This window comes from Macaca thibetana, chromosome 4 (assembly GCF_024542745.1).
Source record: "Macaca thibetana thibetana isolate TM-01 chromosome 4, ASM2454274v1, whole genome shotgun sequence".
Taxonomy (NCBI): domain Eukaryota; kingdom Metazoa; phylum Chordata; class Mammalia; order Primates; family Cercopithecidae; genus Macaca; species Macaca thibetana.
The window spans coordinates 62,881,706-62,895,816 of NC_065581.1; the positions used below are offsets into that span (position 1 = coordinate 62,881,706).

The 14,111-nt window shown below is 34.6% G+C and overlaps 1 protein-coding gene across 1 annotated transcript in view; it reads right to left on the reverse strand.

The window, feature by feature from the left end:
• The window catches only part of EYS (eyes shut homolog), a 395,623-nt gene that overhangs the window by 34,298 nt on the left and 347,214 nt on the right, over nucleotides 1-14,111 (reverse strand). The window contains exon 7 of the mRNA XM_050788644.1: nucleotides 12,868-12,982. Within this exon, the coding sequence (XP_050644601.1) occupies nucleotides 12,868-12,982 (115 nt within the window). The remainder of the gene's footprint in view (nucleotides 1-12,867; nucleotides 12,983-14,111) is intronic.

Sequence of the window (14,111 nt, forward strand, 5' to 3'; positions counted from 1 at the left end):
CTAACCAATCATCTTGCTGCTTTTGGTTTTTCCCGATCGACACCCAATCCACTTGTATCAGTTATTTCCGTTGGATCTAAAACTCAGCTAAGACTAAAAATGACTGCTAAGAATAAATCTAGATTGACTTATTTTGTGTATTTTATATACGTTTTTTAGAGAGGACCTATCACCATATTTAGTTTCAAAATTATGTGTTCAGTTAGAGAGCTTCTTTAATGATTTTCAGCTAACAAGTTTACTTTGGTGTTACAAATAAATTTTCTTGAAGCCTTTGTGAATTTGCTTTCTATTGCTACTGTAATGAAACACTGCAAATGTAGTGGCATAAAACAACATTTATTCTCTAACATTTCTGGAGGTCAGAAATCTGGAATCAGTCTTACTGATGTAAAGTCAAGATGTCAGCAAACTGGCTGCTTCTGCAGGTTCTGAGTAGAAAATCTGTTTCTTTATGTTTTTTTCAGCTTCTATTGGTAGCCTATCTTATTTGGCTTGCACCTTCCTTCCTTCCTTCAACTTTAAAAGATAACACTCCAAATCTCTGCTTTGCTATCATATCAAGTTCTCTGTCTCTGATTCTGTATGCAACTTTTTAATATGGACCTTCGTGATTATATCAGGCCCCATCTGATAATCAGAATAATCTCTTCATCTCAAGATACTTATCTTCAACGTATCTGCAAAGTCCCTTTTGCGTGTTAGATAACGTCCACAGGTTATGGGAATTGGGACAAAGAGGAAAATTTGGGTACCATTATTCAGCCCAGCATACTCTGGATGCCCAGAAACTGTTGAAGAAAGTTTATGTTCTGGTTTCTTTCCCAAATAGTTGTGAAACTCCTTCTAAAGTACTGAGTCTTAGCAGATGTACAGATAGTATGGCTCTAAATCCTGTTAATAAACATATTGGTAGAATAGCTGTTTCATAAGGATCCAAAACAAAATGTGAAATAGGTTCACATAAATAACCCTATCTTATTTTGTTTTTCTTTCACAAATGGTTTATTCTTAACCATAGCAGGCAAATTTTTAAATAATACAACTTGTTTAAAAAGTTTTTTTCCAATTATTTTTCCTGTTCCAGCACTGGTAAAGACATAGTGACATCCTCAGTTTCTCTAAGACATTTAAAATATTTATATGCTCCCTTTAAATATGAATGTTTTAACTATTCACAACCATTGCACTAATTTGAATGAATCAATCTCGATCTGTCACTTCTTATATTTTAGCTATTTTAATTTACTTTATCACCTACAAAAGTTCTGCTGAAAACAAGCAAGATAAAAGATAAACTTGCAACTCCTTTGGTGCTTACTCTTATAAGTGGATACTAGCATAAAAATCAAGTTTAAAAGTGTGAGAGAAGAAGTTTATGAATTCATTATTAGAGGTCTCCTTTAAATATTTCCTACTCTATAGCCAATATCAATCATTGTAGCCAATCAACAGAAAACTTGTGAAATTATTAAAGTACTTCTCATTGGAAATCTGTTAATTTACATATCATGTATGTAGAGCTAAATTTGGCATAGCACTAATTCCTGAGCATTTCTGTACCAGTCCATTCTCATGCTGCTAATAAAAACATACCTGAGACTGGGTAATTTGTAAAGGATAGAGGTTTAATTACCTCACAGTTCAGCATGGGTAGGAAAGCCTCAGGAAACTTACAGTCATGGCAAAAGGGGAAGCAGATACGTCCTTTTTCACATGGCAGCAGGAAGGAGAAGTGTTGAGCAAAAGGGAATAAAAGCCCCTTAAAAAAGCCATCAGATCTTGTGAGAACTCACTCACTATCACAAGAACAGCAACATGGGTGTAACCACCTCCATGATTCAATTGCCTCCTACTGGGTCCCTCCTATAACACATGGGGATTATGGAAACTACAATTCAAGATGATATTTGGGTAGGGACACAGAATAACTATGTTAATTTCTATTTTTATCCTAGATCTATTAAGATACTGGTAAATTTCCTGTATATCAAATCCTTCACACATAATGGAAGTTACGTGGTAACTTTGATTTCTATTAATCTTTCTCAGTTGAACACATCTGAAGCGTTATTATTGCTTGCTGCCTAGGAAAGGACAAACCAAAAAGGCCCAGATAATACTATTTAAGGTTGACCAAAAATAAAGTTTCTACCACTTTGAATGACTAACAATTTTATGGCAATAACACCACTTGAGAATGACTTAAACACGAATCCTGTGACAGATGCTTCTTATGTTATTTGAAATAATTCTTCCAAGTAAAAACACATTTTTGTTTGCTTATTTAAAATATGATAGTAATTTAAATTATTAAAATATATCATAGAACTAGAAAAACAGTAACATGTGCACATGAAAAATATTTAGAAGTGAACAGCTAGTGTGAGGATGCTGCTCTCTTTCAAGTAGTACTTTAAGCATAAGCCAACTTCCCTCCCAAGAGTCTGTACAAGAGCAAGGTAAACTACTCAATTAATGAAGTTGTTTCAGAGAGACATTGAAAATATGTCCATGAAAAAGAGAGAAGAGAGGAGATGTAAGGCATAGACCAGGACATGAATGAAATGGATCATGATCATGTGGTATTGTTGAAGCTATATCAGAACAATTCAGTGGCTATTTGATTTTGTTATTTTATGCTTAATACATCTGGAATCCTACCTTTCCCCCTGCCCCTCTTCTTAAAAATGAAGGAGAACAAGCTCTCTGTTATCACACAAGTTCATTCTACTTAACAAAAATCCTTCAAACTTTTCACCTACATGTCTAATAATATACATAGAGGAAAAAAGTCAAGCAAATTTAATGTAAGTTAGCATTTTAGAGGGAAGAACTGAAAAGAAAGTTTGTGACCAAGCAATTTATATATATACCATTCTGAACCAAAAGTGCTTAGTCTGTTCCAACAAAGCAAGAAAAATAACAAGAAAACAATTTGTCTTAACCAAATATGTGCACCTAACTCTCAGACGCAATGCCCACATGAACCAGAAAAAGATTTCTTAATCTGGAATCTATCTCATGTTATTATGGTCTGCTAGTCTGAAACAGAAGTTTTTCTTCTGTAAGTCTAGGTTCCCTAACTTTCATAAAGTTGTATGCATTTGATCTTTCCTTTTGTCTTACTATTTTCCACTTTCTACAACCTAAACTTCCTCTAAGGAAGAATTTTTCAACCACAACAATACTGACATTTTGGATTCAATATTGCTTTACTGTAAGAAGCTCTCCTGTGCATTGTAGGATCCTTAGCAGCAAACTTGCCCTCTATAGCCAAACGCTAGTAACAGCCCTGATCTCTACTTGTGACAACCAAAAATGTCTCTAGACATTGCCACATATTACCTAGAGGGCAAAAATCACACTTGATTCCTCCAGGGATCTTCCTGGTTTTGACTCTAACTATTTCTTTTCAAAGATGTCTGTGACTCTCGGCACATATTACGGCACTGACAACCCAGTCCCTAAGCCTGAATAAACTGTCTCTGAAGACTGATAAAGAATGAATATATTAGTGTGTTTATTTGGTTTGGGGTGTAATCAGAAGCTATCTTTGGCAGATTAAAATGTAATTGGTGAGGTGATGGTCTCAGTATTTCTGTTTAATTCAGGCTTTAGTAGATCAGCATAGCATGAATTTCAGATTTTGCAATTTTGTGTACCTTTGTATACTAATATTTCGAGTGTCATAACATACTTAGCTTACCCAATGCTGCTTCTTTCTTTTCTTTTCTTCTTCCTCCCTCCCTCCCTCCCTCCCTCCCTCCCTCCCCTCCCTCCCTCCCTCCCTCCCTCCTTCCTTCCTTCCTTCCTTCCTTCCTTCCTTCCTTCCTTCCTTCCTTCCTTCCTTCCTTCCTTCCATCTTTCCTTCCTTTCTCTCTCTCTCTGTTTCTTTCTTTCTTTCTTTCTTTCTTTCTTTCTTTCTTTCTTTCTTTCTTTCTTTCTTTTTTCTTTCTTTCTTTCTTTCTTTCTTTTTTCTCCCTCTGTTTCTCTTTTCCTTGTTTTCCTTTCTTTTTTTTTTTTTTTTTTTTTTTTTTGAGACAGAATCTCACTCTGTTACCCCAGGATGAAGTGTAGTGGCACAACCATAGCTCACTGCAGCCTTAACTCCCGGGATCAAAGTGATTATCACACTCCAGCTTCCCAAGTAGCTGGGACTATGGATATGTGCCACCAGACCACACAGATTGAAAAAAAAAAAAAAAAAAATAGAAATTGCAGCTCACTATCTATTCCAGGCTGGTCTTGAACTCCTGACCTCAAGCCATCCTTCCATTTCAGCCTCCTTGGTAGTTTGGATTACAGGCCTGGCTGTAATGCTTCTTTCTTTGATTGACTTTTATATATATATATATTTTTACATAAAACCATAATGCAATTTTTTTATGCATCACTTAATTGTTCACACCTTTCAACACATGCATCTTTTCCCATATTCTATGTATTGCTATAAAATGGAATCTGGCTTTCCAGTCTTGGTCAAATTAGCTCTGACTATCTCCTTACTAAGAAAGAGTTCTCCTGGTCTGTTTATGTAGTCTGTGCACTTTCTATAAGGGAGTCCCTACAAATAGGGTTCCACCAACTACATTTGGCATAATTTGCCTTTAGGGCAATATTTCTTCCTTCCCTAGAAGACAGTTTAGTATCATACAAAGAAACAAATATATCTTTCTTCGTAGAGATTACATTTCAGCCTAATCTAGTCAATAAAAAGAATGTATGAAGAACTATGTTGTAAACTGGGAAGCCAGATGGCAATTAGTTGTTAAGAAAAAAAAAAAAAAAAAGAAAGAGGAGATGGTGCCTATCGGCTGGATGAGAGTATGGGAGTGTGGTTAGCCCTCCGTCTCCATGAGTTCTGCATCCATGGATTCAACCAACTGTGGCTGAAAATATTTTTTAAGACAATTGATGGTGGCCTCTGTATGAAACACATATAGACTCCTTTTTCTTGTCATTATTCCTTTAAAAATAGAGTATAACAACATAGCATTTACTTTGTGTTAGGTATTACAAGTAATCTATAGATATTGTAAAGTATATGGGAGGATGTAGACAGGTTATATGCAAACACTGTATCCTTTTATATAAGAGACTGGAGCATCCATGAAGTTTCCAAATAGGTGGGGGTCCCTAGTACCAACACTCCACGGATACCTAGGGAGGACTGTATTTAACATTTTAGATTGGGTTTCTACAGAAGGACAAACTGAGAATGTAACATTTGAGAAAATACCTATGCAGAATGAAGAAACTGATGAATAATAAATGTGGGTGAAAATTTGGGTGTAAATGCTTACAACAAAGGCCTCAAGCAGTAATATGTCTGAGTTCTTATGGGAACTTCCAGGATGATATCGTTGTTATTGTAGAGCAAACAAGGAGAAGTATGATAATATTGAGCCTCTGGTTAAAAGCTTACCTGGTTTCCTCTCTGCAAAGTTTAATTATGTGAGCCTTCAAATTCCTCTCTCTCTCTCTCTTTCTCTCCCTCTGTGTGTGTGTGTGTGTGTGTGTGTGTGTGTAATGGGGGAAGGGAGGCAAGGAGAGAGGGACAGACATAATGAGAGAGTGAGAGAGAGAGAGAGAGAGAGAGAGAGAGAGAGAGAGATTTTCTTTAGATTTTTCAATTGTTGCAACTGAAATTTAAAACTTTTAATCCTACCCAAATGCAAATTGTACTCATATGGAATTCTAATTCGAGCTTTACTTCTTTCAGCGTGAGTTTACATAAGTCACTCTTGTTGAAGATAATTGTAAAAAAAAAAAAAAAAAAAAAAAAAGATTTAACTGGTGGATAGAAATAGAACACAGAAATAAAGCAGATGGTGAAGTTAAAGTAGATTAGTTTTAAATTTTATGTTTTTTGTCGGTTCTCTAATGAAGCCTTATAAGAGATTTAAGAAAACAAGATAAAACATAAACTGAATCCTTATATATGCACTCCTGAGCCAATTGCAAAAGAAGAGAACCAAAAGAGCTTTGTATAAAGCTCCAGTGCTATTTTCTTTGATGGTATAACAAAAAACAATCAATAATTTAAAGTCATAACATTAGGAAGCTATACAATATTTGAATAGACACAAACCAGAAATTGCATTTCTAACTATATGTATTATCCATCAAAATGAAAATAAATGTGTCAGTAAATTACTGAAACTATAAGGAAAAGAATGTCTGAATCATTGCTGTAAGGCATAATAAATAATATTTAATTGCATAGTACCTGTATTTTACAATTACAATGCGCATAATATCAAACATTTTAAAATGTATTGGATGTCATTTATTTATATAAACATGAAAATAACTACACTTTTTTGTTTTCTTTTTCTTCCACGAGCTCTTAATCTGTTCAATAGTTCATACTTATGTGATGGTGATTAGAAACCTAACACTCTCAATTGTAAAGCAACAATTGTTTTATCACTGAGGCCATTTATATTTTTAATATTGAGAATGCAATTGACATTGTGAATGTGCTTAATTAGATATTCCTCATCACAGTTTCAATGAGAAAGTTTGCCATCCTTATGCCACTTCAATTATAAAGAAAATGAATTGAAAATAGAGAAATTTAACTCATAATGAAGAGCATGGCTTAGAATTAATAAGGTTCTGACCTACAGGGTTTTTTCCTCTCCTCATATTTTCCAGCCTATTTTATTAATATCAATTTCCTAATCTTAATGTTACTATGAGGAATGCTTTATTCTTCATAGAACTTTCATTAAATGCATACTAAAAAAGAAACATATTTTTGTTCTCATTTTAATTTTAGTCTAATCCCATTAACCAGAGTAAACCACCGTCAAATTTGTTGGTTTATTTTCTTCTAGCTTATTTAATACACATCTGAATAAATACAAATTTCATCCTGGCCCCACTGGCCATCAAAACTCTGATTAAACTTGGTCTTATGTTAAATCCTCATACTAACGGAACCACTCTGTGAATTCCAAATCCATTTTCCTCCATGTTTCTCTTTGGATCCTTGCTTCGGTGTCCTTGTCTGTTTCAATTTGTCCCTGGGCCAGGCAGGTCACAGGCTTTGGATATTTTAATGTTTCCATCAAACCAAATCAAATATGCTAAGAAATTTTCATGTTAAATGCTAAATGAGAATGGAGATGGATGACATCAAATCCCACATCACCTTTTGCCATCTAAATGGCTCCCTTCCCTTATGCTTTCTGCTACTTGGGAAAGTCTCCGCTACTGATATGTATTTTCTAGTGTCTGTACCACTCTAGAAGGTAAAATCAATTTCTGAGGGAGCAGTCCTGGAATGACTTTTACCCTTTTCAGCACCTCAGAAAACACATAAAAATTATTATTTTTTTTTTACAAGCAGATAAATACATACAAATATCTAAAACAAAATGATACAACGGCTTTTCACAAAATATTTTAACTTGAGCATTTTCTTTTTTTTTTTTTTTTTTTTTTTTTTTTTTTGAGACGGAGTCTCGCTCTGTCGCCCAGGCTGGAGTGCAGTGGCCGGATCTCAGCTCACTGCAAGCTCCGCCTCCCGGGTTTACGCCATTCTCCTGCCTCAGCCTCCCGAGTAGCTGGGACTACAGGCGCCCGCCACCTCGCCGGCTAAGTTTTTGTATTTTTAGTAGAGACGGGGTTTCACTGTGTTAGCCAGGATGGTCTCGATCTCCTGACCTCGTGATCCGCCCGTCTCGGCCTCCCAAAGTGCTGGGATTACAGGCTTGAGCCACCGCGCCCGGCCAACTTGAGCATTTTCAATGTGATTAACAAGCTTGAAAAACAAGGCCACACAGATTCATCTTCTATTATATGGATACACTATAATTTTTACTATTTTTGTTGTTTAATTTGATTTTCCTTTACAATAAATATTATAATGAATATTTTGTATGCATGTTTTATATAATCTTTTAAATTTACTTTGGATATTTCTGAATTATTACAGGTTGAAAAATTTCCGGCACATACTGCTCTACCGCCATTCAGTGAGCTTATTACAAGTCATATTTTTCCTGGATACGTGTGAACATGCTGTCTCAATTTTCCTTTGTGATACAGAAATATAAACTGTGTATACTTTAATGTTCTGTGATATGAATATATAAAATGATAGCTTCATATTGCCTTAAACAATATTTCATTAACTTTTTGACAGTTTGGATTACCAGATGTGGTAAGATGGCTGAATAGGAAAAGCTCCGGTCTGCAGCTCCCAGCAAAACTAATGCAGAAGGCGAGTGATTTCTGATTTCTGCATTTCCAACTGAGGTACCCTGTTCATCTCATTGGGACTGGTTAGGCAGTGGGTGCAGCCCATGGAAGGCGAGCAGAAGCAGGGTAGGGCATTCCTTGCATGGGAAGTGCAAGGGGTCAGGGACATCCCTACGCTAGCCAAGGGAAGCCATGACGGACTGTGCCATTGTGTCTGGAATTGGTGGGTTCTTGGTCTCACTGACTTCAAGAACGAAGCTGCGGACCCTCGCGGTGAGTGTTACAGTTCTTAACGATGGTGTGTCTGGAGTTTGTTCCTTCTGATGTTCAGATGTGTCTGGAGTTTCTTCCTTCCTGTGGATTCGTGGTCTTGCCGGATTCAGGAGGAAAGCTGCAGACCTTTGTGGTGAGTGTTACAGCTCATAAAGGTGGTGGGGACCCAAACAGTGAGCAGCAGCAAGATTTATTGGAAACAGCGACAGAATGAAGATTTCACAGTGTGGAAGGGAACCTGGAGTGGGTTGCAACTGCTGGCTTGGGCAGCCTGCTTTTATTCCCTTATCTGACCCCATCCCCATCCTGCTGATTGGTCCATTTTTCAGAGAACTGCTTGGTCCGTTTTGACAGGGTGCTCATTGGTGCATTTACAATCCTTTAGCTAGACACAGAGTGCCAGACAGAAAAGTTCTCCAAGTCCCCACTTGATTAGTTAGACACAGAATGCTGATTGATGCCACAAGGAAGGGGAGGAAATAAGTAAGATCAGAGCAGAATTTAAGGAGACAGAGACACGAAAAACCCTTCAAAAAATCGTCGAATCAAAGAACTGTTCTTTTGAAAAGATTAACAAAATAAATAGACCACTAGCCAGATTAAATAAGGAGAAAAGTGAGAAATCTAGCCATCTGACAAAAGGCTAATATCCAGAATCTACAAGGAAGTTAAACAAATTTACAAGAAAAAAAAACCCTCATAAAAAAATGGGCAAAGTTTATCAACAGACACCCGTCAAAAGAAGTCATTTATGCAGCCAACAAACATATGAAAAAAAGCTCGTCATCACTGGTCGTTAGAGAAATGCAAATCAAAACCACAATGAGATACCATCTCACACCAATTAGAATGATGATCATTAAAACGTGGAAATAACAGATGCTGGCGATGATATGGAGAAATAGGAACACTTTTACACTGTTGATGGGAGTGTAAATTAGTTCAACCATTGTGGAAGATAGTGTGGTGATTCTTCAAGGATCTAGAATTAGAAATACCATTTGACCCAGCAATTCTATTACTGAGTATATACCCAAAGGATTATAAATCATTCTACTATAAAGACACATGCATACGTATGTTTATTACAGCACTATTTACAATAGCAAAGACTTGGAACCAACCCAAATGCCCATCAATGATAGACTGGATAAAGAAAATGTGGCACATATACACCATGGAATACTATGCAGTCATAACAAAAGAATGAGTTCATGTATTTTGCAGAGACGTGGATGAAGCTGGAAACCATCATCCTTAGCAAAGCAACATAGGAACAGAAAAACAAACATTCATAAGTGGGAGTTGAACAATGGGAACACATGGAGACAGGGAGGGAAACATTACACACTGAGGCACATCAGGTGGGGTGGCGCAAAGCGGAGGGAGTGTATTAGGACAAATACCTAATGCATGTGGGGCTTAAAACCTAGACGAGGAGTTGATAGGTGCAACAAACCACCATAGTACATGTATACCTATGTAACAAACTTTTACATTCAGCACATGTATCCCAGAACTTAAAGTAAAATAAAATAAAATAAAATTTAAAAATTTGAGACAGTTTGAACACTTAAAATGTGTATTTACCTTTTATTTTCATTGATATCTAAAGATTGTCTATACAATATATATTTTCTAATTTTATTTCTTTCCCTTTAAAAATGGACAATATAACTCAGATATAGTTTTGCACGAAGAAACAAATACACCCCACCATGAAAGAGAATTTATTAATTTTTTAATTTTAAGAATTTTAAAAATCAGAATTTTACAATTTCTCATTTTTAAGTTTTAAAGTCTATTTTACATAAAAGTAAGGTAGGCATCAACCAGTTTTTGATTAGTACTTCTCTAGATTTTTTCCATCATTTTGTTTCAATAAAGACATCATTTTGTTTCAATAAAGACATTTTATTTCATATTATCTCATGTGAACAACACATACCTCTATTATGATTAAGTTTACTTCCAATGTAAATTTAGATGGGTAATCCCTGGTTATTATCTTTGTAAAAATTATTTTGATGCACAGAAGTTTTTAAACTTAATTAAGTTCAATAAACCATTTAATTTTGTGCCCTATCTAACAAAGTTTAGTCTAATGCATGGTCATAAAGAACATCATCCTTTTTTGTTTTTTTGCTCCATTTTATTCTCTAGAAGTTTTATAAATTTCTCTTTTACTCTCAGGTTTATGCTTCATGTAAAATTAATTATTGTGTGGTTTGAGGTAGGGGGTATGGAGTCACTTTTTTTCCAAGTGTGTTTTAATAAGAAGATGTTCCTTTGTTCATTAAATTATCTTGGTGTTTTTGAGATAGAAAGAAATTTCCCTGTGGATCTATCTTTGAACTCGCCTTTCGTGTGCGTGTGTGTGTGTGTGTGTGTGTGTGTGTGAGACATCTTCTAGTTCATCCTTATGCTATGTATTATTCAGGGTTCCCTAGAGGGACAGAACTAAGAAGATAGATTTATATCAAAGGGGAGTTTATTAAGGAGTATTAACTCACATGATCACGGGGTCCCACAACAGGTTGTCAGCAAGCTGAGGAGCAAGTAAGCCAGTCTGAGTCCCAAAGCTGAAGAACTTGGAATCCAATGTTCGACAGCAGGAAGCATCCAGCACAGAAGAAAGATGTAGGCTGGGAGGCTAAGCCAGTCTAACCTATTTATGTTTTTCTGCCTGCTTTATATTTTGGTCATGCTGGCAGATGATTAGATGGTGCCCACCGAGATTGAGGGTGGGTCTACCTTCCCCAGCCCACAGACTCAAATGTCAATCTCCTTTGCCGACATCCTCACAGACATACCCAGGGTCAATACTTGGCATCCTTGAATCCAATCAAGTTGAAACTCAGTATTAAGCATCACATGCCAGGACCACACTGCCTTGATACTCTAGCTTGAAAATAACTCTTGAAATCATGTTCGTAAAATCCTTCAAATTTGCTGTTATTTTTGATTACTTAGCTATTTGAGGTCCTTTGATGTTTCATATCAGTTTTATAATCAGCGTGCCCATTTCTACAAAACACTTGTTAATATCAGTAAGAAGAGAGGATATCATAAAATATTAATTTTTCTAATTCATAAATATATTATAACTTTATTTATAGGGCATATTTAATTTCCCTCTGTTATCTTTTTTTTTTAGTTTTTAACATAGAGGTCTTGGCCACATTTTGTTAAACATTTTCTGAAGTGCTTTGATACACTTATAATCATACTTTTTTCACTTTTATAGTATTAATTTTTAGTTTCATGTCTTAATTCATTGTTGTTATATTACAAAAGCACTACTGGTTTCTAAAAAATTATATTGAATCCTGGAATTTTGCCATATTTAACTTGTTAGTTCTACTTTTTAATTTTTATAGCTTTCTAATGAATAGTAATGAGGTATGCTTATCACAACCGTACTACTTTTATTTATTCTATCTTCACGTTGTAGTTATTTTTCTTGCCGTATTTCTCAAAAAAAAAGTATTTTTTGAAAAACAAAACTTTGCAGAAACATTGGAAGTCCCCTTTGTACTCTCCCTGATTTCATTCTCCCATCTACCTCCCTATAGGTTGCCTTTCAAATAAAGCTGGTGTGTGTAATCCTCAAGTTTGTGTTTATACTTTTGATATACATTTATGTAATTACAGAAGCATGTATACATTTGTTTTACAACTTTGAGTAATATTGTCACACTGTACATGAATAACATTTTCAAATTCAATATTTTTATATTTGTAAGAATTAATACATATAGCTATTGTCTATTCATTTTAAATAGTTTTTAAAAATTCCATTGTAAGACTACACCATGATGAATTTGTCCATTCTCTTATGTACAAGGTTTTGTTTCAGATTTGAAGTGAAAATTCCTGTGTATGTCTGTCTTAGTAAATACCTGATAATTTCTCCAATAGACACACCTATAAATAACATTGCTAGGTTGTAAAATATCCCTTACCATGTGTAGCACAGATATTTTGTATTTGTAAATTAATTTCAAAAACTATTCACTAAAAAAAGCATATTTTGTGGACCCTAACAATCACTAGACTGATTTTATTTCTCATCTAGTTAAAGAGCTTAAAGTATTAGTAACTGGGGTTTTATATACTAAGAGTTGTATCACCAGGACTCAATTAGCTTTACACTTACTTTATAATAAAAACACCTCCTAGAACATTTATTAATTCCCTCCCAACATAATTCTTATAAATTAAAACCCCTATTGCTAAGCTTTACAGAAGTCATATTTAAATATACATATAAGGATATATTTCTCTGGCTAAGATTAATAGGAATATTTGAAATATAGACTGACTAATCTATTGTATTTTGAAGTGCTAAATTATGTTGCCATGTATTAAATTACTTACTTTGAATCTTCCAATTATATTGAAACACCATTCTTCATTCAGACAGTTGATGCTGAGCAGTTTACAGTGGTCAATTACTTTCTCACAGTTTTTTCCAGTAAATCCTGACATACAGCTGTAAATACATCAGTATAAATTAGAAAAAAATATAATTTAAATATTTTCAGAAAAGCCTATTAACATTATTCCAAAGGAACAAGGCTTTGTTTAAATTATATGGTATTATTAATCATTTTTTTCCTACATACCTGTGATCTTAGCCAAAAACCTCATATTTTTGTATTTGGAAAGAATTATAGTAAACTACATTTTCAATGTATGCTCTTAATAATCTCTTTTGGGAATTTAAGAATAAAATCAACTTTGGCCTAAACTGATAATTAACAATACAATATATGTTTTGGAAAAGTACTGAAATGTGAAGAAAAAAGATGACAAATGTGATTTTTTAATGTTTAGTAGAGCCATTATATAGCGATGATGTGCTAGCAGGATTTAATCATGACTACATGAATTTGAGACAGGATAGAGTGCCGGTGGATGATAATGGTCTAGTTATAGATGAGCTACTTAGAGGACTTCTGTTTGTTAGTTGTCATTCTTACAATTGTTTTTCAAACAATCTATATTCCAGTCTACTGTACTTCATTAACTGAAATCTACAAGTTGCTAAAGAACACGCACTGGTGTTCTGGCTTCCACTGCCCTCACTTCTCCTTAATTTGCAGGAAATACTACTGTGCCTTAAATCATATTTAGTAAACTTTCTAGTATAAAATAAATGGAGCCCCAAATGAAATACTGTTTTTTTCTAATGTAAACACCAAATATTTTAAGGCCAAAAATATCACTTCTCATGACTTTAAGTTGGTAGAAGCTATTTATTAATGAATGGAATTTAACTATGTATTTATTGTTTTAAATCTGTTAAAAGAACAAAAAATAATTTCATAAAAGGGATCAAAAGCCTTGTTGGCACAATTTCACTGAAATAGCATCAATAAAATGCCTTAGTAATTTATCTTTCCTGTAGTTTGAGGCACACAGCTATGCATTTTCATCTTGCAGAATTAAATTATTTCTCCATTTATATCAGAAATAATCATCCAGTTTTTTTTTTTTCAGCACCCACCACATGCCAGCCACTAGGCTAATTACTTTTACATAATTTTCTTATGTTCTCATTCAATTCTTGTAAGTTGTGAAATATATTATTATTATTTATCACTTTTATAAATGAGGAA